A 24,741-nucleotide genomic window follows, 5' to 3' on the forward strand; every position below is an offset into this window, starting at 1 on the left:
GACGTCAACCAATGCTGGACACAAGGTCAGGATCCACCAGGGAGACTTCACTACACAGGTGAGCCACTCAGATTTGGGCTGTGGGTGTCGGGTGCAGAGTGGGCAGCAGACGCAGATTCACGTGATCCAGGGGTCCTTGTAGCTTGTTTCTTCTTGGACACGTCCGCTGTGGCGGGTGATTTGTAGTCTTTTTCAGAGGCAGCAGTACTCTCAGGGTTTTCACAAGTCACTGGCTGCAAGTCTGGTCGTAGGTTCGCAGAAGCTTGAGACAGGAATGCAGGGCTGGGGCCAAGGCAGGTTTGTCTTCTTGCATCTTAGGTCATTGCAGATCTAGTTTCTAGGTCTGGGGATTCACCTAAATAATAAGTTTAGGAGGCATTTTAGGGGAGTAGCAGGTAGGTGCAATGGGCTCCTCACCTGTGGGCATAGACCTAGCTCTAATTGGAGGGGTCCGCCCATCTTCAAGATGGCGGATACTGAAAGATGTGCTTCATTTCACCTCTCTCATCTTAAGGGTGGAGTTGATAGAGGTCTGACCCTCGTCTGAGATCTGCTTTTCCCCAGCAGCTCTTCTGTGCTCTGTCGTGCTTCTCATCCCCACCAGGTAGGGTTCAAGACCTCGCTGGTGCAGTTGCAGCGCTTGGCCCCTTTGTGTGCTGTTATTTTCTAACTTGCTCGTTCCTGCACTCTCCCCATTCTATTGACTCGCTTCTTTTGCTGTGCCCATCCATCTTGATGTCTTCCTACTATTGTGCCCATCTGTTTTTTTTTCTTCAACTACCTGTTGTTGTTATGCCCATCTGTTGTATTGTGATCTGTTATTTTTCCCTTCACTTGTTCCTGCCAACACCTCTGACCCCCTCTCTCATGTCCACCCCTGCTCCCGCCTCCCAGCCTGCATGTCCTTCCTCCCTTCCCTACATAATGGCAGCCACTGCCGGGGAGAGCGAGCAAGACCTCTGACCCTCAGTCTGAGATCTGCTCTTCCGCAGCAGCTATACTGTGCTCTGACCTGCCTCTCATCACCACAGGTAGAGTTCAAGAACTCACTGGTGCCCATTGCAACGCTTGGCCCCTTGGCGTGCTGTTATTTTCTAACTTGCTCGTCTCTGCACTCTGCCCATTCTATTGACTCACTTCTTTTGCTGTGCCCATCCGTCTTGATTTCTTCCTACTATTCAGCCCATCTGTTTTGTTTTTTCAACTACCTGTTGTTGTTGTGCCCATCTGCTGTATTGTGATCTGTTTATTTTTCCCTTCACCTGTTCCCGTTGACACCTCTCACCCCTGACCCCTCCCCCTGTCCACCCTTGCTCCCATCTCCCAGCCTGCATGTACCTCCCCCCTCCCATACTTAATGGCAGCCATGCAAGCCCTTCTGCGCCCGTCCGCGACCTGACCATGGCCAGCACCAGGAACCATGGATCTACAGCCTTCCACCACTTTGACTCTGCCGCCCTCCTCACACTCAACCCCGGAATACTCAGAGACTGCCAACAGGCCTCACTGAACATGACCCACAGCCAGTTCTCCTGCCTCCACTGCCAGCAGATCTTCACTACCACCCCGGCCCCCGGCACCACCGACGCCTGCACCGACGCCACCCTAAAATGCATCCTCCTCAATATGTGCTCCCTACACAAACACGCCATAGAAATCTGGAACCTACTTGACTCTCTCTCGCCCAACATCGCCTTCTTCACAAATTCCTGGACCAGCGCATCCTCTGCCCCGACATCAACACCGCCATCCTGGATGTACACAAGATCCAGAAGAAGGACCACCCAACCCCCCGGGAGGGGGCCTTGCCATTGCCCAAAAGAGCACCCTCCGCCTCACCACCTCCAGTGACACCTACCTCTCTACCGAACACCTGCACTTCCAGATCCAGATCAGCCTCAAAGCAACTCTTCAAGGAACCCTCGTCTACAGACCCCCTGGCCCCCAGACACCCTTTGCCACAACCATCACAACTTCATTTTACCCTGCGCCATCGCCTCAATTAACTACATACTGATTAGAGACCTGAACTTCCACCTTGACAACTCCACCAACCTTCGCGTAAACCTCGCCGACATCAGACTCAAACAACTCATCACCACACTGCCCATAGAGCAGGACACACCCTCGACCCCATCATCGTGGCAGGAAACAGCGTTCACTTCAGCTACACAATGCAACCGCCATGGACCAACCACCCCTGTGTACACTTTACCATCAACAAGCCTAAGGCACCCAAGCCAGCCCTACACCCACCACAAAGGAATTAGAGCAAGGTCACCGACGATCAACTTAACTCCACCCTCATCCAGGACCGACCCACATGGTCACCCAAGCAAACATCACAAGCAGAGGACTCCACACTTTGAGCTCAAAATGCGTAGATGAGCTTGCCCCTCCACGCAACCCTGACAAACAACGCCCCAGGAAAGCCGCCTGGTTCACCACCGACCTGCAAAAAGCCAGTCACACCTGCAAACACCTGGAGAAGAACTGGAGAAACACCAAGACCACCGAAAACTACTCCACCTACAAGGACTACCACAACCAAATCAGAACCACCAAGAGGAATTTCATCCACAACAAAATCCTTGCAAACTCCACCATCTCCAAGGAGCTCTTCGATATGATTAAATAATTCATCAACACATGCAGCAAAGCCACAGATATCACACCATCCCAAGATCTCTTTGACAAGCTTGGAATTTACTTCCCCCACAAGATCAAAAACCTCCAAGACAACTTCATCGACCACCCACCAGATGCCAATGCCGACTCTCCGCCCACCAGAGACACCTGCCAGCCAACCATCTCCAACTGGACACTGATCAAGACCGAAGACACCGCCTCGACCATGAATGGTATCCACTCAGGGGCCTCCACTGACCCCTGTCCTCCTCACATCTACCACAGAGCCACAACCGCCATCGCACCCGAACTAGAACATACCATCAACACCACCTTCTCATCAGGCACCTTCCCAGACTACTGGAAACACACTGAACTCAGGCCCCTGCTCAAGAATCCCACTGCTACCGGCCCATCTTGCTCCTCCCGTTTGCGGCCAAAGTCGCAGAGAGAACTGTCAACAGGGAACTGACATAATTCATCAAAGAGAACGCCATCCTAGAACCCTCTCAATCTGGATTCAGAAGAAACCACAGCACTGATAACGCCCTACTCGCCGCCACAGTCGACTTCCGTACCCTCCTTGACCAAGGCCACTCCGCAGCCCTTATCCTACTCGACCTCTCAGCGGCCTTCAACAAAGTCTCCCACTGCACACTAGCCTCCAGACTACACGATGCTGGCATACAAGGAGCAGCCCTGGACTGGATCCGATCATTCCTCACCGGAAGAAGCCAAAGGATCAGAATCCGAACCTTCCTCTCCGATCCCACGAAAATCACCTGTGGAGTCCCACACGGTTCATCACTGAGCCCGACCCTCTTCAATATCTACATGGCCCCCCTCGGAGCCAACATCCGACAACACAGCCGCAACATCATATCCTACGCAGACGAAACCCAGCTCATCCTCTCCCTCACCAAAGACCCCACCACTGCCAAACTCAACCTCCAGAAAGGAAAGCACAGCATAGCAGTCTGGATGAACAACAGCTGCCGGAAGCTCAACGCAGAGAAGACAGAAGTACTCGCCCACCAACCGCCTCAGACCAAGCCAAAAACCTCAGCATTGTACTCGACTCATCACTCACCATGAACCGACAGGTCAACGCCGTCACCTCCAGCTGCTTCAACACCCTCCCCAAGACCTTCAAATGGATCCTCCTGAGTTATGGACGACAGTCACCCACACAGTTATCACCAGCAGACTAGACTATGGAAACACACTCTACGCTGGTATAAACAAGTCCCTACTTCACAAACTACAGACAATACAGAACACAGTCGCCCGGCTCGTCCTCTGCATCCCCCGGCACGCACACATCAGCCAACTTCTACAAAGACTGCACTGGCTCTCCGTGAAGAGAAGAGCCACCTTCAAAATCCTCACCTACACCTACAAATGCCTACACAACAACAGACCCCAATACCTCAACGACAGAATCAACTTCCGTGTACCCAAAAGAAACATCCGATCCTCCAACCTCGCACTGGCCGAAACCCTGCGCATCCACAGAGCAAAAGCAGGCGGAAGATCTTTCTCTCATATTGCAGCTAAGACCTGGACCTAGCTACCGGCAGACATCAGATGTGCCCCTTCCCTGAACATCTTCAGAAAGACCCTCAAGACCTGGCTCTTCGGTTGATCAGACTTGCAGACCCCCCATCCCTCAGCACCTTGAGACCCCCATGGGTGAGAAGCACGCTTACAATTCCCTGATTGATTAATTGATTTATTGCGGATACCTCCTATTCTCTTGAGTTTTTCCACTAGTTTTCCCGCCCAAAGTCTGATGTACACCAGGGGCTGCCATCTACTGCAAGCAGCAGAAGCTGGGCGAATATCACAAAGGCAACAGATAGGGGGAGGTATGAAAACTCTGGCCAGGATGTGGATGTGCATTATTTCAGGTTTTAGAGTAGTGGGTCTCAAACCCAGGGTCCAGAAACATATGTGGTGGTGGCTAGCTGCCTACAACTTGTCAAGAGACTACACCAAAGTTGGCAGGGTAGCTGGGGTACCTCTGAGGTGCCCTTTGGGTACAATTAATTCCACAGTGGCATCAGTGTGGATTTATTGAGAGGAGTAGTGTGGTACAAAACACTCCTCGGTTCAGTGAAGCCATCATGGTGCTGGGGAAGTCAAGTTGTTAAGTTTCCAGCCCATGTACTTTTTATGGCTTCACTGGCACTTATAATATTAAGGAATGTACCCCAATATACTTGGGGCATAGCTGCTCATTCCAATATGCCATCATCTGTGGTATAGTGCACCCTGCCTTAGGGCTGTGATGCCCGCTAGCGGGGTGACTTACTGATGCCTTCAGTCAGTGCACGCTGGCATGGCACCCAGGCAAGTTGCCATGTTGACTTTGTCATTTCCTCCATCACAGGGACATGCAAGCAGCAAGGGCAATGGTATGATCCAGTGAGGCTGGTCCCAGACAACCCTCTTCAGCCCCCAGGCCCTAGGTACTCAGGGTACCATTTACTAGGGACTTACAGGGGGTAGTAGTACCAGTTGGAGGGTTGTTTTTAGGAAAGAACATTGGCACATGGGACATGGTTGGCAGGAACCAAGTTCACTACAATCGAAACCTCATCAAAACCAGGCAAAAAAAGTGTGGGCTAACCATGCAAAAGAGGCACTTTTTCACACATGATAGCTGGAAATATCACATATAGGCAAACTGGAAACTTGACAGCTGTGCTGAAGGCGATCAATCGACCCACAAGCCGGCAGGAACTTAAACATCAAACTGCAGTTGAAGACGCAGCGGCTCTGCTCAGTCGTAGTTCAACCAGAATTGCACCCCGCCATTCTGGTAACTCTGAAGACACCAGTCAAATCAAAGGAAGACGTGCTGGCTGAGCACATCCATGGCTTTCCAATTCCCCCCCGTGCCGGACTGACATCAAGAACCTCAGACATTAGAGTAAGAAGTACTGGCTCTGAATATATGTTTCTGACTTACAAACAAAAACAAAACACTCAGAGGGTACCAATAAAATATGGAGCACCATGGCACCCTGTTCCAACATAATCATTTTGTGATGAAAATGTAGCATAACAAATAAATGTCATGAAAAACAAAGGAAACAAATGATGGACTCGAAGAGAGACAGAAAGGAACAGGATGTGGTGGGGTAAGTCCCTCATTTGTATCCATGAAATAAGGAGGACATGGCTCAGCAGTGGAGAATAAAAAAATAGAAAAGTGATTTAAGTATTTTTTTTATTGGGAAGGTCTATCTTAGAGGCAGGAGCCTCATTAGTAATGACTGTGACGAGGAAGGCAGACGGCGAAGTAAGGTTATGGTGTCAAAGCACTGGGTGAATGGCACTGTAGCCTTCATGTGGGTTAATCTGGCCCAGCAGCAGGAGCCAATGCAAGTAGCACTTCATGGTGGTTACTTTGCTCAAGGAGGAGCGGCTCTAGGTGATCACAACACTTCCAAAAAAGAAATTCCCTGGTTTGCCGACTGTAGATCAATCAATCAAATAGGATGTATACAGCACAGCAAATCACCTGTGAGGGTCTCAAGGCGCTGAAGTTGCTAGCCGCTTTGCGGTGCTCTGTTCCAAGCATGGACGGAAAATCCGTTCCGCTCGCGGATTTTGCGGATTTTCGGTAAATTCGCAATCCGCGAGATTCGCGAATTTCCCGCAAAATCCGCGAGCGGAACGGATTGGGTCAAAAGTTCAAGCTGACTTTTTGTAACTATTTTAGAATGGCGCCGGCAAGCTGCCAGAGCCTCTAAAATAGTTACAAAAGTCTGCTTCAACAGGAAGCACTAACAGATAAAGTAAAGCAGGTGCTAGAGTTGAAGCTCAAATTTAGTTACACAATCATTAATCACCCCAAACTTGGGGTGATTAATGACTGTGTAACTTAATTTGACCTTCAACTCGAGCACCTGCTTTACTTTATCTATTAGTGCTTCCTGTTGAAGCTGACTTATGGCTGAGGGCAGAAGGGCACAAAGTGGGACAGAGGGCATGAGTTAGCCAGAGGGCAGAAGGGCACAGAAACCAGTGGGGCAGAGGGCAAAAGGGCACAAACAAGAGTGGGGCAGAGGGCAGAAAGGCACAAAAACAAGTGGTACAGAGGGCAGAAGGGCATAAAAAACGAGAGGGTGGTAATGATGAACCAGGAAAAAAAAACGCGAACACGCAAAGAGCCCCACGAACACGCAAAGCTCCCCGCGAACACGCAAAAATAAAAAATCCGCAAATTCGCACGAACTCGCGAATTTTGCGGATTGCGAATTTGCAAAATTCGACCATACTTACTCTGTTCATTTGAACAGCAATGTAAGCAGTGAAAAATTAGGTAAAAGCAGGAGGAAGCACTCAGAAAAACGGGGCAAAGGAAATAAAAGGTAGGGAAGAATGAGGGAAAATCAAGAGAAACACTCAGAAAAATGGGGCGAAGGCAGAGTGGTGCAGCAGCACGGAGAGCGCTAAACCTGGGGACTGCTCACCCACCAGATGAATATGGTATTGCATCACTATTGCCATGAATCAGTATTTGGCATCTCAAGAGGTGGCGGGAGTGGAGGTGGGAAATGTAAAAAAAAAAAGAATAATAATAAAGCTTAGTTTATCACTGCTGCATCTCTTCAGTCTCTCATCTGCGTCATGACTTGGCTGGAATAGGAACCAGGAATCACCCAGACTCCATTGAGCAGTCACAATGCAGCGTTGTGTTCGGTTTGAGCACCGTAGTTCGTACTTAGCCAGTGAATGGGGGCCTGGGCATTGTAGTATCGCAGAGATACGTTCTAGTGTTCAGCATGTTTGTCACACACTGAACAACCACACACCACAGGCGTCATCAGTCAGATGACCCTGCAAATAAAAGGGGCTGAGCGCACCTGCTCAGGGCCAGTTAATTACCCCTACCAACTGTGTCTGTGTCCAACTGTGTCTGTGTCTGTGGTGATGCGTGGACCTAGCGCCCACGCATCACTACATTGGCGACGAGGCAGAGCCATGCCCAGGCGTGTAGCAGCCGCAAAATGGAGGGAAAAAGGGGGAGATTGCTGCCCGCATAGAGGGCACCCCCGTGCAGGATGTGGGAGCACCGAGAGGCCTGCAGGGCTTGTGAAGTGCCCCCTGGGAATGAGCGCGCTGAGCGGAGCCCACCCGCATCGGTCGCGACAGCAGGACGACGGAGCCACCCAGCAGGAGCCCATCCCGCATCGGCATGACTGACCTGCCGTTGCGCAACAAGGAAGTGAGGCCCAGCTGGAGCCCAACCTGCACCCGGGACCCCCAGCGCAGGAGAAATAGCGGACCGACCGGAGCCCACCCGCGTCGGCCGCAACTGATCCCCCACCATGGTGAAGCCCTCGCAGAGCCCACCCGCGTGGCCCCTTGGCTGAAGGTGAGCCTATGCGCAAGTGCAGGGCCAGAGACAGATACCGAAAGCGGAGCACACATACAATGGTCACAGCAGAGAGAATGGCGGCAGCCAGCTAGCGCCGCCGAGAAAGCATGTAAAGCGGAGCCCACCCGCTGTAAATAGAAACTCGGCCCCCAACAGCACGAGCGGTCATTGGTGCCCGCCACTGGGCCCCCCAGTGAAACAAGGCCATCGGAGCCCACCCGCGGCCTGCCAGCAGCGACCCCTGCCACGCAGCGTGTGACTGAGGCTGCTGCGGCGGTGGGATGAATGAGCCCAGAGCGTGTGGAGAGCTGCCGGGCACTGCCTAAAGGAAGCGGTTAAGCGCCAACACTGTCTGTAGGGCGGGTGCCTATCCCGCACGTCCAAACATGGCCCCCAGCCCCCCCCCCCCCTGCCCGAGTGAGGACTGTGTGAGGCTGCCGCGGGCAGGGAGGGCGAAGAAATGCAGAAGATGGCTGCTGCAAGGGAAAAGAAATGTGCCCCCACTTCCTGGGTCCCCGGCAGAGGAGCGAGAGGACTGCTGCAGGGGTGGTAGTGAGAGGAAGGAGGAAGCGTTTCAAGGACGCACAGGAAAGTCCCTGCTACCAGCTCTGGCCCCTTTAGCCGCCTGGTAAAACGAGGGGCCTGCTGCGAGGGGCTGTAGTGTTTTAGTGGGAGCAACCGGCGCAGCGTCGTGAGCTACAATGCGGAGCTCCCCCACAGCGTCGAAAGCACTGCTGCAGGACCTATGAACAGAAGCACACTCTGGTGCCCTGCTGACCCTAAGGTTAAAAGAAAAGATGAGACTTACCTGAAAGGAGGTGATGTCCTGCTCCTGATGTCCGGGATCAGCAGTGGCTCCTGCACAGTCCACGAGATACAGGTGCTGCAAGCTGGGACTGTCAGAGAAACAACTTCTGCCTGCTTTCGCTAAGATCATTGAAAAACACGTGCATAAGGTGCTTGCCGATTATCTGGAGTCTCACGATCTACTGCACCCCACTCAATCTGGATTCCGCACCAATCTTAGCACCGAAACAGCACTCCTGGAAGTTTTGGAGGCGATTAAGGAGGTGCTGGATTCAGGTGGTAGGGCGATGCTGGTGATGTTAGATCTGTCGGCGGCCTTCGACACCGTCCCTCACGAGGGTCTCCTCGCAATGCTCTGTGAGATCGGCCTTAGGGGGACGGTGCTCAACTGGTTTTGTTCGTTTCTGATGGGCCGTCGACAAATGGTCTGGGCCTCTGCTTGCTCCGCCGAGATGTCGCCACTGAGTGTCGGAGTCCCTCAGGGCTCAGTATTGAGCCCGACTCTATTTAACATCTTTATGACCCCTCTGGCAGCTCTGGCGGAGTCTTTCGGGGCTCAGATCGTTTCCTACGCTGATGACACCGAGCTCCTCTTCACCTGTGAGAGGGGTGCGGACTTCGACTGAGAGAGGATCCGGGGTTGCCTTGAGGCTGTTTTTCAGTGGTTCCAACTTAACAGCCTCAAGTGCAACTCGGATAAATCCGAGGTCCTCTTCTTTGGGTGCAGTTCAGTTTCGGACTGGAAGGTGTGGTGGCCAGAGAACATGTTTCCACCAGCAAGTTCGTCCCAGGTGGCTAAAAACCTAAGGATTAAGATTGACAACGGCCTAACACTGCGCTCACAGATCATCGGCCTTACTGGCACCTGTTTTGGCCTGCTCCGGATGTTGCGTAAGTTTCTTCCTTTACTATCGAAGGAGCACAGGAAGATCACAGTGCAGGCGATAATTGGCTCGAGAATTGATTATTCAAACATTCTTTATCTCGGCCTGCCAGAATATCTGCTTCAACGGCTTCAGGTGGTCCAGAACTCGGCAGCACGGGCTATGTTTGGACTATCTTGCCGGGCCAGAGCCTCGGGCCTCCTGCAGGCACTGCACTGGCTTCCTGTCCGGAAGCGGATAATTTTTAAGACCTTGACTTTGCCGCATAAAGCTCTGCATGCCTCCGGAGCGAAATACCTTCAAAAAAGGATGACTTTTTACCATCCGTCCAGGCCCTTGAGGTCAGGATCCCTGGTCCTTGCCGCAGTCCCCCGTGTTAAGAGGGCGCGCATTGGAGGCCGTTCCTTTAGACTGCTGGCCCCCCAGTTATGGAATACGTTGCCAGTGGCCTTGCGCAGTACTCCAAACCTGCTGGCCTTTAGGAAGGGGCTTAAAACTTGGCTTTTTACCTCTTAGTTGTTTTTCTGGGCCTTTTTCTTTCTGCTTACTCTGTTTTTTCTCTGTTCCTTTTTTTGGTATGTTATGAGATAGGTGTGCAAACTAAAGCGCCGGGACACTCTTTGAGTAGCCGTGCGCTATACAAGACTAAGTATAACATAACATAACATAACATAACATGGAAGGATGTCAAGCAGCAAAGGAGGCTGCTGCTGGGTTAAAGCCAAATCCTACACCGCCATCTAGTAGACACCGGGCAGTACTGCACCAAAAGTAGTAAACAAGTCCAAGACAAGCCAAGGAAAGGATTACTAGAGGAAAGCAAGCCTACAGCGACGCAGACGGAGACTGCGACCCACACTCACTACTGAGGAGAAGTGTGTTGACGTCTGGTGGCCACAGGTGCTCACCGCAACCACAGTGAAGAGAACAGCATCACGAAGCACAGCAGTGGGGATTCAAGACAGTCTACCGCAAGGTTCAAGGGCAACCGATGGAAACGCGCCGTTGTACCCCGGACGCGGACGGTACATGACAAAGCCTTCAGCGAAGGGACAGGCCAGCACCCAACGTAAATCCACACGGTGCAACTGAAACCACCTCATCAGTACAGCTGCCAAGTGCAGGAGGACAGTGAGGACTGTCAAGTGCATAAAGACTACGCAAAAGAACTGCCATGCCAGAGTGGCACCAAGCAATTACACGGCCAATGAAGAAAGCAAACAGGATTTGACTGAAGGGAAGACAGACCCCTAAAACATTGTCATTTCACTGAAAGGAAAGGAGCAGCAAGCCCATCCTGGCAGGACAACACTGGAGAGAGTCCAAGGTGAAGGCAGCGCAGGAGCTGCCGAACCTAGCATCAACTAATGCACAGCAACACAAAGACAGCAACCACAGCTCCAGAAACAGAAGATTACAAGAAAACTGCCCAAAGCAGCAAGTCACAGAAGGGACAGGAGAGCGCAGTCAGAAGCGTGCTGAAGCACTGCAACTGCAGAGAGACGACAGAGCGGTTGCGCTGACCATCAGAAGTATGAAGATTCACAAGACGGAAGCCGACCACCCAGTCTGGTCGCAAGGAAGTTAAAGCCGAGCACCCAGTCTGGTCGCAAAGAAGAGAAAGCTGACCACCCACTCTGGTCGCAAGGGAAAAGAAGCCGACCACCCAGTCTGGTCGCAAAATAGGAAGAAGCCAACGACCCCGTTGGTCGCAAGGAGGAATCTGACCACCCAGTTGGTCGCAACAATGAAGCCGACCCATCAGATGGTCGCAACAGAGGATGCCGACCCACCCAGAGGTCAGAGCAAATGTGAAGACGAAGATCGTAGGGACCTCGACAAAAGAAGACCCAGAGGAGGTCCGCGAAGAGGACCAGAAGGTGACAGTCGCGAAGTCCCACAACATCACTTTGACATCAGAAGTATCATGTGACAAAAGGTTGCGACGACAGGTCCAGTCACGGAGCAAAGTAAAGACAGTGTCCTAGTGCTGGGACAAAACCAGAGGGAAACGAGCAGAGGGCCCGCTGCTCGGAGAAGCCTGGTCAGGATGAGAAGGAAAGCAAGGAGACTAGACAGCGTCGCAAAAGGGAAGGAGAGAAACGATGGTGAGTGAGTGGCACAATGCCATGAAGAAAAGAGAAGCGTAAGAAAAGATAAGAAGACCAATCCTGAGTGGCACGACGCCACGGCGAAGGAAGAAGAGAGGAAAGGAGAAGAGCAAAGAGGTGTGCGTGACAGTTCAACACAACACACACCAGAAAAGGGGAACACCCGATGAGGAAAGAAGAGATGCATGGACATCCGGACACAGCACCTGGAAAACATCAGCACCACTGGGAGCACACCTCTATGTGCAACCCGAAGATCACCCGGGAATGACAGAGGCGAGCAGGCCGGTCCGTTGGCAACAACCACCTCTGGGATGGAACGGACACATAACCGTGGATATCCAGGGGCAGGGGCCTCAGGAACACAGGTGGCAGCGGATCCCAAAACGAGAGATGGACCGTTGAAGCTTGCTCTGAAGATCCAGGGAGAACAACAGTAGCATGCGACAGGACAAGTGCCAACAACACCCTTTTCAGGTGGAGCTTCGGACACGGAGAAGGGATCCGTAGCGACTCCTCCAACACGCTTGGAGCGACAAGGCGGCAGCCCACCGGTCCAGTGGAAGCCTGGCAGCAAAGGGCCTCTGGGTCGTCCAGTGGGAGGGGACACCCACGAGAGAGGGGTATCGGTGAGAGTGATACCCTACAACTGCAGACCCTGTCAGAGACAGCCACCAGTTGGAGAAAACACCTCAACCAGGAGCATACAGTGGACAGCAGAACACCAATGTTTCACCATCATTCCATCGGCACCTTTTCACCAACTGCGGTGTTGGAAGAAAGGAACTGGAAAGCATACTTCCATGGCGCAGGTACACAAAGGACGTCCACAGCGCATCAGAACATTGTGCAGAGGAGAACTAATGGTCCCGGCTGCAAGGACACCCTCGCCGGCAGATGACCAGCATTGATGCAATTTTGTGTTTTAATCCTGCAGGTTCGGACTTCATTTTGTTTGGACCTTCATTAAAGTTTGGGAGGGATGTAGTATCGCAGAGATACTGTCTAGTGTTCAGCATGTTTGTCACACACTGAACACCCACCCACCACAGGCGTCATCAGTCAGTTGACCCTGCAAATAAAAGGGGCTGAGCGCACGTGCTCAGGGCCAGTTAATTACCCCTACCAACTGTGTCTGTGTCCCTTCATTCAGCAGCATGTGGGGCTAGCGCCCACGCATCACCACAGGCATGTTCTCCAAGCAGGCTGAAATGCAGTCTGTGTGGTGAACATTCAGAGTGCACATGAATGTTTGACCGACCCTAGAGGGCTGGCGAAACATTCATGCGCACTTGAAGTGGGCAAACCACTCCTCCCCTGCCCTGCTCTGAGTGCAGAGCTGCCCCACCTGCCTGTCCACCCACAGAGCAGTTGGAAGCATTAAAATTATAACAGCAACAAGTAATTATCACTTTATTTTTTCAGTCCTCACACTGCCTAAAAGCAGTGGGGCGACGGCCCTCTGCTTTAGTGGAGGAGCCGCCACTGTGAACTGTTAATTTAAACGCACCTGCTGCAGAGTTCCCTGTGCTCCAGATTTCAGGCAGCAATAAAAATGTCAAGATAACTCTTGGGATTAATGTTCCTGCTGGAGAGAGAGATCAGAGTTTTGTCAAGTGGCAGTGTTGACTCGCCATAAAGTAGCGCAGAGTGTTAATGTGCCTGCTGCAAAGAACACATCTTATTTTATGTGGACCGCTGAGTAGATTAGTGAATCACCAGTGCTTTAAAACAAAAGAAATGTATGGGAGAGACAGGCTATGGAGAGATGAGGGGCACTTTTGCCAGGTGGTAGCGAGGGAATCCGAGTAGGTGGCCATGGGGGGTCAACCACAAGCGCTGACGCCAGCCCTGTCTGAAAGGAAGGGCTGACTCGGCCTTCCATCTTTCAACGATTAGTAAACTGAACACATGGCATAACTAATAGCAAAAACTCATATTTAGAGAGAGATTAGATATTCAGACATCCGGGAACTAGTTAATTAAAAACACGTTGTTAAAATAAGTGTATATTATACGGTTGCATATATATGTGCACATATCTACGCGTTTAGAAGCACCTACAATGCGATTTTTGTACATTCAGTAATAACACTCACGAAAATGCTAATACAGAAAACGTCAGAAGGCCAGGTGCATACAACTGCAAGGGCATTTCAAATTCTCGGGAGAATTAGCACACACAACAGATGGGAGACAAGAGTGGGAGCCACAGGCCTCACAGACTACTGTGCCAGGCGTCACCGCGGCCTATATAACGTCACGTCCGTTTTCTGTCTCGCACTTTATCTTGTCCCTCGTCCTTCTAGCAACTACTGCTGCTCGGTGGCTGCTCGTGATGGCGCACATCTCTGCTGTGTCACAAATCACAACCAAGAAAGAGCGGGTGCTGTGCCCCTTGGCATGTGCAGGCAGCGGGCTGTAGCGCCTGGAGTCCGAGACTCTTGCGCACACAGTTCTAAAGCACAGTGGTATGGTGTCAAGGCGCTGGATGAATTGAACTATCACCTTCATGCTGTGTGCCGAGCAGCAAGTGGCAATGGCATTGCAATAAAGCAGGGCTTAATTTGACCCGGTGTTTGTCCCTTAGGCCCACTGGTGTTTGTTTTTAGAGACAGCACCTTAACTAACTTTAATTTCGAGCAAGAAGAAACAGACGGATAAACTGTGGCAAACGGGTGAATTACGGGTGAAAAGAACCTGCTAGAATTTCGATAAATGGGTGGGCGCTGTCTGCTGCTGGACTAGAGAGGCGTGAGGTGGGTCTGTCTGGCACCTCAACCATTGAGAAAAGAATGTTGGGCGTGAAACGTTTCTACAGCTGAAGCACTGACATGGAGCATGTTTACTTCTTACCTGTGAGTGCAGGTCAGACTTGATGGTTTGAGCATTTTGCAGCGCTGGGGTGTTGCACATCACGCGGAAGGGCTGTGAAGCCTCTCCACAGAAGCCTTTCACCTGTTCCTCGCGCAGGTTCTGCCCCAGAGGTGGCTCTGGCCGCACAGGGAGCTGTCTCACCAGCTCTACCATCTTCTGCAGCTTCCTGTTGAGTCTGAGGGTTTCTTGTGCACAGATGACTCCGCACTCTCTGCAGGGGGCCCGGGGCCCGTCTCTCCTCCAGTGCTCAATGATGCAGGAGCAGCAGAAGTTGTGTCCACACTCCGTGGTCACCGGATCTTTATAAAAGTTCGAGCAGAGGGGGCAGGTGGCTTCATCCTTCAGGCGCTGCACAGGGCTTGCAGCCGCCATCCCGACAGCAGGAGCACAGGAGGGAAGTGAACCACTCCTCAGCCTGTGAGTGTGCACTCTGCTCTCTCTAGAGCCGGTCAGGCTGTAGTCCCGCCTCTCTCAGTGCAGGGCCCCGCCCTCCTCACGTGCACAGAACCTCTGGAAGCCTCTGCCTAAGAGAGGTAATCCTATGGGGCGGGTTGAACTCAGGTGCACAGCCAGCGGTGGAAGAGCATGACCAGGCCTTTAAGTGGAAAAAAAAAACTGGGGGTGCTCTAAAAGGGGCGGGGCAAACCTTTTAAAGGGGTGTGGCCTATCCACGCAGGGGCGTGGTCTAAATCAAGATAACTAGCATTGTGTGCCTATAAAAAACCCCTCCAATTAGCCTACCTTTGGAAAACTTTTTCCTCAAAGGATTTCACTTTCTCCTACAAGGCAGCTCACCTAGCATGACGTCTTCACTCTGACTCATGATTTCGCTGCCCTCCAACTGGAGCACAGTGTAGGGCACTCTTTCCAGCCAGGCGAAAGGACACAGTGCGGGAAAGTGAGCCCACAAACCCTGCGTGAGACACTTAAGGGGATAGAAGCCTGGAAGGAAATTAAAGGCTGTGAATCTCCTTTTTTGTAGCACTAACTATTCCTGCCTGGAGGTCGCGCAAAAGCATTTTCATGTACATTAATGAATCTTTACACAAATTCTATTTGAGCATAAAAGGCAGTGGCGGCTGGTAACATTTGAAAGTGGTGACCCGTAAAATTAGTGGTGGAGCACACCGCTGCGAGCGAACCAGCCTGAACGACCTAAGGAGGGTTCGGGTAGAGAAAATTTTGAAAAACGGGTGGGCAAATGGTGCATTTCCAAGCAAATCTGAGAACATGTGCACTTTACTCTTCACAGTCAAAAACGAGGTGAGGGTTGGCCTAAACGAATTAATAATTAGGCTTGACCAACGTTGTTGTTTATGTACATAGCAGCACCCTGCTTACAGTTACACCAAAACCCTCCAGAGTCCTAAGAAAGGCCACACTGCACTCGTGCACTTCTTTCTGTCTGTTTGTCACTAACATATTCAACAGTAACAGTGTCCAAATACAAATAGCGAACATTGATGTGCCCAGATTTTACAAACATCACACAGTCCTCACAAGTCATTCATTAGATTTAATGTTTTCACCAAAATGCTGCTGTTGCTTAACTCATTTTCCAAAACTACCCGAGACTTCAATTCTTTAAATAAAAGATGATCATGCTTTACTCATTAATGGAAAGAGATTTTGTATTATAAAAGAAAGATATTTTGTATTATAAAAGAAAGCCGGTGAAAGCAGCAGCAATCTATAGAGCACAACAATGTGGCCACATAAACATTAAACCTTTTGATAAAGTCGACAATTTGCTTTATTTCCTCTCGGACTGCTGTGGGGGAGACTTCAGACTGGAACACGCGGTCACTGTGGCTGATTTATGGGCCAGTGATAAACTGTGAGATCCGCCCACTGATACACTTGTAATGGTGTTAACTATACAATAAATACATTAATTTACTGTGCAGTGCTTCTACAATTCACTTAAACACTGTATGCTCCTTAGCAAATCATTGTATCTTCCCATGCGGCAAATTAAAAATATGTGTAATGTAGATGTGCAAAAATAACTGTACAGTGAGTGTAGGGTACTATCTTAATCCCACACCGTTCACCCCACCAGTCACTGCCTAAAGACCAAGGAAACTTTTGTGTAGTCGATCTTCAAAGAGTGATGTCAACAGAAGCCCTGAAATGAATAGAAGGTTCACCCGCAACTGTCTTGTGTAGTTGTCGCCTCCCTGCATGTCTGTCTGCTTTTACTTTTAATGCAACTTTACAGTGCAAAGAATTTTTGTGCTGGAAAGTAAGGGGCAGATTTATGAAGGCCTTGCGCCGCCGGTGTGTCATTTTTAACATGGGAAAAAGTGACGCGGCGCAAGGCCTTCATAAATCTGCCCCCAAATACTTTAACAACACTTTGCGTCACTTTGTCATATTGTTGAGTGTTGATAAATTTGCCCAAAGTGTGGACTAGCAGTAGAAGCATTTATTCCTTTCAGAGCGTAGATACAACATGAGCAGCAGAGGTCATGCACGCTTCCTTCAGCCATACAGCACCTGTACAGCAGTCAAAGCCTGTGAAGGAGAAGGTCTCCCTGTTTCACACACACAAACTCATGCATCTTGAAAAGGGGTACTTTTCTCACAGAAAGAATAAGCAGGGATCAAGATCTTCAAGGGTAGGTCATTTCCGCTACTTGAGTCACAGAACTTATGGGACATTTCACCCTTCCAGCTTCTCCAAGTAAGGTGCCTTTAAATATTGATCATTCCATCACTTAGTCCATTAAAGAGTATTAAATAGCTTTCTGATTGCCTCCTGGAGCCGCGCTCTGCGGGCAGCGTGCGGCGGTGCTTGTGTCATTAATAGGGATAAAAGCCCCGTCGTGGAGGTGTGGCACAGCCGTAATTGATTATATGGGGGATGGGCGGCGCTGCTAAATGATGTGCGAAATACCGGGCCTTTGTAGAGCCAGAGCGTGAAGGATGGGACAGGGTTTGCTGTGCTGTTGGAGTCGGAGACACTGTGCATAGCAGACACATTCTCCTGATTGCCCCTCGAGAGCACTGACTGCTGCACTAACATTCCCTGCACGTTTCTAGGCGCTATTCGATTTTCGGTAGTATAAAATTGATTTATCCCTAAACATGCCGTAACTGTTCTATTTACAGTCCTAAATATATTTAAAAAAAAGTATTCTGGCCCGAAAATAGAGCCCGATAGAGACCCGTTTCGAGGCTCTCTAAAAATAACTGCCGGTGCTCAGACCCGGACAGACCCGGCCCACTTAAAGCCCTGACTGTCATGCTGCATGACACAAACTATGGAAGCTGTGACGCTGCATGCAGTGGAGGCGGGGTCATGAGCGTCACAGAGGTGACAAAGGTGTGGCTAAAAAAAGATATATATATTCTGTGTTTTTTATTGGTCTTTCACCATCAGCTAGCTACATATAAAACAACGCGCAGCTTGAATGACAACTAAATAAGAAAAAGTTTTACTCAGCAGGACACATATTATGAAACCTCTCCCAGTTAATCCTGCAGAGGTCTGTGTGAACAGAAGGCTGGAGAATTAAATCTTGGTTGGTGCAGTGGACAATAAACAGTGTGTCATTAGTGCTACGAGGTCCTAGGCTGTGACAGAAAGCACTGGAAATATGTGAGTCATTATTTTAAATGTGCATTACATACATTAAAAGATAAGACTGCTACAAATGAAAAGGGGGGGCCCTCGGCCCCCCCCGCACGCATGGCGGCGCGGCGACCGCCTCACCCCCTCTCCCCTCGGGTCCTTCGACGGTGGGGGCGTGCCCTGGGGGCGCGGCCCACCGCCGATTGGCCGGCGCCCCTCCTGACCCGGAATCAATGGACTGGTTCCGGGTCGGGGGGGGCGGGCGTTAGGAGGGGCCACCCGGCCCCTCGGGAATAAGAGGTAGGGAGCGCCCAGGAGACCCCCTTGTCCCTGGACGCTCCCTCGCTGAACGTTGTGCCCCGCGTTCGGGGCTTCTTTGTTTTATAATCCTTTGTGCTTTATTTTTCAGGATTTCCGGAGCTGTGTGGAGGGTGACGTCGAGTGGACAGAGAGCGCCTTCGTTGGTTTCATTTTCCCTTTCCGTTAGGCTTCCGAGGTGGCGAAGAGCACGTGGGGGCCAACCGCGTCGAGAGACACGGAGCGTCGCGTTAACTGGTGTGGGTTAGCCGAGGAGCGGCGGAGGAAAAGTGAGGCGGTCGGGCCTCGTAAGGTATTGTGTGGGAGCGGCGGGAAGGGGCAGGGCAAATACGTGCCTGGGAATCAGTCAACGTCCCCGCACGTGCAGCTCCGTGAGCAGAGTGTTTCTGTGTCCCTGCCCGCCCCACATTGTATTGCCGTAGGAAGAGGGTGTCGAGGGGGTCCAACAGTGTCTTAAAGAAAGGGGGTTGGGACTGGGTAAACGCAGACAGCGTTTCGAGGATTGTAACGAACTACCAGTGCTTGTTGGGCGGTTTGAAGGAGCTCTCGCGTCGGGACCTACCCGCTTCGCGCCTTTTTTCTCTGTTGTCTCACGCTAGTGCTCGTAGGGCAATTTATGTAAGGGGTCCTACATATAGAAGTGTGTGCAAGAGCAAAAGAGCGATTACCGACCCCAGAATTGCATTATTATTTTAAGAGGTCGACAAATATATAGCAAAAAGTGGATTTGCAGTTTTCTAAACGCGTTAAGTGTTAAATACCCGCTTCGCGCCTTTTTTCTCTGTTTTCTCACGCTAGGGCTCGTAGGGCAATTTTGTACCCTTATAGAAGTGTGTGCAAGAGTGAAGAGCGTGATTAACGACCCCAGAATTGCATGATAATTTTAAGAGGTCGAAAACTATAGTTACAACAAAAATTTGCAGTTTTCTAAACGTGTTAAAGCCGCATTAACTCTTGCCATTGGGGGTTGCTCAACGCAGTACAGTGGAGAATAAGAAGGGAAATGACTGTTGTTCCATAATCAGTCTGGCCTGGAGGGAGTGTTGATTTTCTGTTTACTGTACAAAACGAATTTAATAGTACACCCCCCACTAGGGTGATAGTTGCGGAATTACAGCATATTTAAACTAGGTTTACCTAAATCGGCCCTGTTTGTTGTTGCATGGTGGTAATACATATCTATATTTCAGGCATTTATCGATACTACTGGTCCAATTCACTAACAAATAAGGACGTAAGGACTCCTGGTGTGGAGCGGGATTGCAGATTGATATCGCCGGCAACAACGCAGGACTGATCGGTAAGAGGGGTACGGGGGGCTGGCATTCATTGCTCCTGGTGGCCGCCGGGTGGGTCTACATTAGGTTTACTCACCCCTTACATAAGCGGACAAGCCGCTAGTGTTGCGGTCGCCGTTGCATGGTGCTGAAAGCCCCCTGGTGACCCTCCATCTGAAAGGTACACACAGTTGACCGGTTGGGAACTAAGTAGGCAGCGGGTGTTTTTTGGGGTAAGCGTCATGCCAGGTCCAAGGGGTGGAAAGAGGGGGTCCAACGTGGAGGCTATGATGCGGGCTATGATGCGGGAGATGAGCGACATTAAACAACAGCTAGGACAAATTAAGGAGCGGGAAGCTCGGTTGGAGGACAGAGAGGGCGAGGCACCGGGCCCGTCCGGCAGACCGATCCGCAAGAGGGTGGCACCAGTGCCAAGAGGGGAATTTGTCACCCCGCAAGGGAAACCTAGGTCCAAGAGACCCAAGGAGGCGGTCCCCGCCCCAGGCCCAGTGGATCCGTTACCAGCCGCACCGCCCGCGGTGGTCCCACCCCCGCATGTGCCTACACCCATTGCCCCTGTGGTGCCGGTGCCGGCAGGTCAACCAGTAGACGCTGGGTCTGCTCCTGCACCGGTGCCCACAATCCCGGGTACAGGCGGGCCACACCCGGCGCCCGCCCCGCCAGCTGTGCCAGGACCACTGGGCATAACCCCAGTGGTACCTGTTGTCCCGGGGGGTAATATAGATTCAATGCCGCCCGAATTGTTATCTCAGTTAACGGCCATGATGCCATGGCTCCAAAAAGGGGGAGCCTTCCCGAATTCTGCAGACCATGCGGCAGAGGCGGCAAGGTTTGTAGAAAAAATCAGATCGGCACCGGTCGCCGACAGTGTTGCATTACCAATTTCTTCTCCCCTTGCAGGTCCAAGTGTTCCCCAGCTGGACGGAGTACAAGGGCAGCCGCCCCCGGTGCCCGCACTTGGTAAGGAAGTGGCATTGCCACTCTTGGGGGACGGTGTAGTACCTTCCAGGAGCGAAAATCTAGCTCAACATGTGTCTTTAGCTGTTAAAGAAATGATTTGGGCTGATAAATACGTGTACATTTATTCTTTATTATTGGATAATAGGGAAATGGAGCAGGCAAAAGCACTGAAAGAGTGGATGCTCCCAAGTGAATGGAGGGCGCAGTGTACTAGATTCAGGGTTGAGGAAAATCTCAATAATTGGATGCAAGCATGGGCCGTTTTCACTGCAGTTAAGGCTGAGCGTCCTCCAGATCTGCAGGCTGCATTGGCTTGCTACTCGAGCAGGATTGTGGGGTGGAGTCAACAGTATTCTGGGGAAGCATGGAAGGGTTATGATGTAAATTTTAGGAAGGCATTGGAATTCAATAGATCATTACCATGGGACTCGGTAGATTCCATGGCCTGGCACAAACAGTTCTCTGACACTGCACCTCCCCCTCAGTTCGGTGCGGGCAAGGTGTTCACTAGACCGCAGCAGCCCTTTCGGCCCCCCCAAACGAGTGAGGTACCTGGGAAATTTAGGGCAGGTGGGCCAGAGAAGAAAGGGGTGTGCTGGGATTTTAATAAGCGTACCTGCACAAGGGCCGCGTGTAAGTTTAGGCATGCATGTGCCTCCTGTGGGCACCCCTCTCATCCAGAATCTACCTGTAGGTCCAAGCAAGGTAACACGGGACAGAGGGGTAGGGGAAAGCCACTATAAGTCAGACAGGTCACGCCCCCCCACTCCAGTGGATGTGGTGGCAATGATACCATTGTTGAACAGATACCCTGACCACAAAGCGGCCACCCTACTCCAGGAAGGTTTTTCTAAAGGTTTTAGGATCCCGGCCGCTGGATACACAGGCAGTGCGCACTGTAGAAATCAATTATCAGTCACACACAATCCGGCTGTTGTGGCCGCCAAAATTGACAAGGAGCTTTCCTTAGGCAGGATATCTGGCCCTTTTTCTGCAGTGCCAGTACACAATTTTGTGTGTTCCCCACTGGGAGTTGTCCCCAAGAAAGAGAAGGGGCAATTCAGATTGATTCATAACCTATCAGCGCCAAAGGGGGCCTCACTGAATGATGCCATTGACGAAGGTATCTGTAGTGTTAAGTACGCCTCTTTTGATCAGGCTGTGACCTTATTACAGGCCACTGGACCCGGGGCGCTGATGGCGAAATCAGACATAGAGTCCGCCTTCCGCCTCCTCCCAGTCCACCCGGCGGACCAACATCTTTTAGGTTTCACCTTTAGGGATAGGTTCTACATGGACAAATGCATGCCTATGGGTTGTTCTATTTCTTGCGCCTACTTTGAGATGTTTAGTTCATTTCTTGAATGGGCCATGAGACAGGTGACAGGCCATCAAAGGGTCATGCATTACTTAGATGATTTCCTCTTCCTCGGTACAGCGGGTTCTCAGGAGTGCGCACTGGCATTGCAGGAATTTTGCGTGCTCATGCGGGCTTTTGGGGTCCCGCTCGCGCCTGGGAAGACGGTGGGCCCGACCACCTGCTTGGAATTTCTGGGCATCGAGATTGACTCAATGGAGAAATGTTTTAGACTACCTAAGGACAAGGTGCGCAAATTCAAGACGTCGCTACAGTTATGCCTCCGGAAGGAGAAGGTCACTTTGCAGCAATTACAGGAGGTGGTAGGGCAACTGAATTTCGCACTAAGAATCATCCCAATGGCTCGCCCCTTCTCTCGCTCCATCGCGCACGCGATGAAGGGGCTGAGGGAGAAGCACCACCGCACGCGCCTATCGTCTGAAATTCGCCAGGATATGCTTATTTGGATGGCATTCCTGGAGGATTTTAACGGTAGGGTGGTCTGGCCCGGCCCGCTCACGACATCAGCGGAGTTAGGACTATGGACTGATGCGGCCGGTAGTGTGGGCTTTGGTGCCATCCTAGGGAATAGGTGGGTCGCTCAACAATGGCCAGAAGAATGGAACACATGGGGTTTGCTCGGCAACATTGGCTTCCTGGAACTGTTTCCAATATGGGTGGCACTGATGGTTTGGCCCGAACACCTATGTAACCAATCAGTGGTGTTTTGGTCAGATAACATGACAGTGGTGGAATGTATCAATCAACAGGGGGCGCGGTGTCCTTTCATACTTCGTCTGATCAAAGAGATTGTTCTGCGGTGCCTTAAACTGAATGCTAATTTTAGAGCCAAACATGTCCCTGGTGTTTTAAACAATGCTGCTGACTCCCTTTCTCGCTTCAAAATGCAGGTTTTCAGGGAACATCTCCCCACAGCAGACCCCTCGCCAGCACACTTCCCAGCGGTACTTTGGCAGATTGGTGCCCCAGATTACAAGACCTCGTGGTCGCTAGCTTAGCCCCCAGGACCAAGACGGCGTACGAAGGGGCGTTTCTGTCTTATTGTTCTTTTTTGGGGCCGCAGTGGGGAGTGCTTTGGGCGAAGGAGGATGGGTTTGCAGCCTATTTAGAATGGATGCACAAAGAGGGGCGCTCAGTGGCAGCGGCAACCAGACATAGGGCAGCAGTGTCATTCTTCGCCCAAGCTAGGGGCTTCCGGGATCCCACCAATACCTTTATGATACGCAAGGCTTTAAGGGGATGGCGCCGTATTCAGGGACACCAGAAGGATAAGAGGAAGCCCATGGGGTTGGCCCGGCTAACAGCCTTACTGGGCACGCTGGAGATTGTTTGTAACTCAGAGTGGGAAGTGCTTCTTTTTAGGGCGGCATTCTCCCTGGCATTTTATGGGGCACTGAGAATTAGTGAACTTGTGGCAGGATCTAAGGCTGACATACTAGGTGGCTTGCAGAAGGCTGGGGTGACGATAAGGGGTGACACCATGTGGGTGATTATCCAGAAATCAAAGACCGATCAAGAAGCTAGGGGTCACACCATAGTTCTGCAACGGGCCCCCGCCAACCCGTGCTGCCCGGTGAGGCACGTGGAATCACTCATGGGATTATTGGTCGGTTCAGCAAGCAGGGCGTTGCTCTGTCACGCCGACGGGAGCCCCTTGACCAGGTATCAATTCAGGAGAGTGTTCGAAATAGGGGTCACAAAAGCTGGTCTTGATCCTAGAGATTTTGGATCTCATTCCTTCAGGATTGGGGCAGCAACTGAGGCGGTGGCGGGGGGCCTCCCAGTGGAAAGAGTGAAGACAATTGGGAGGTGGTCGTCAGACTGCTATAAACGTTATGTTCGGATTGACATGCTATGATTACCTGTCACTCACGCTTGGTCTCTTTTCCGCTCTCTTACAGTTTCTCAGACCTGTTACGCAGGGGAGGAATTTGTCGTCGGGCACCGCCAATATTCATCGGCACGGAGCGGCGACCAGGAAACAACAAAGAACAATGTCTGGATTGTTGGTCATTCATATGTGAAGCGAGCGGAATGTGTCTTCCTGTCAGGTGACAAGAAGGAAAGGGCGGCACAACTAGGGTTGAATATCACGTTCTTTGGCAGAGGAGGGTTGTGTCTTCCCGAGTTTAGGGGATTCTTCCAAGGGCTGTTAGCACGCCAGCGGGCTCCACCGTCAGTGGTGATACTTCACCTTGGGGAGAACGATTTGGCAACATTGGGCAGGCGCATCTTGATTGAGGAGATTATCTCAACAGCGGGTTGGATAGCTAGGACCTGCCCCGGGTGCACACTAGTATGGTCACAACTAATACCTCGACTTCAGCGGCGGGGGGGCGATTCAGTCAGGGCGTTGAATCACTCGGTAAAGAGGATCAACACACGGTTGGATAGGTTGTTCCGAACCCCCGTGTTACAGTCAATACCTCATGGGTGCATCTGGGGTCAAAAGTATTACTTGAAGGACGGGGTTCACCTGACAGAAGAGGGTAATGTCCTATGGGCTGACAA

At 51.3% G+C, this 24,741-nt stretch overlaps 1 protein-coding gene across 2 annotated transcripts in view; it reads right to left on the reverse strand.

The window, feature by feature from the left end:
* LOC144828311 (GTPase IMAP family member 8-like) overlaps positions 1-15,116 on the reverse strand; it is a 67,142-nt gene extending 52,026 nt beyond the window's left edge. For both annotated transcript variants that reach the window (XM_078686399.1, XM_078686398.1), the window contains exon 1: positions 14,679-15,116. In XM_078686399.1, coding sequence (XP_078542525.1) covers positions 14,679-15,071 — 393 coding nt within the window. In that variant the 5' untranslated portion in view covers positions 15,072-15,116. The remainder of the gene's footprint in view (positions 1-14,678) is intronic.
* Between the last annotated feature and the right edge of the window lie 9,625 nt (positions 15,117-24,741).

This window comes from Lissotriton helveticus, chromosome 4_1 (assembly GCF_964261635.1).
Source record: "Lissotriton helveticus chromosome 4_1, aLisHel1.1, whole genome shotgun sequence".
NCBI classification, from domain to species: domain Eukaryota; kingdom Metazoa; phylum Chordata; class Amphibia; order Caudata; family Salamandridae; genus Lissotriton; species Lissotriton helveticus.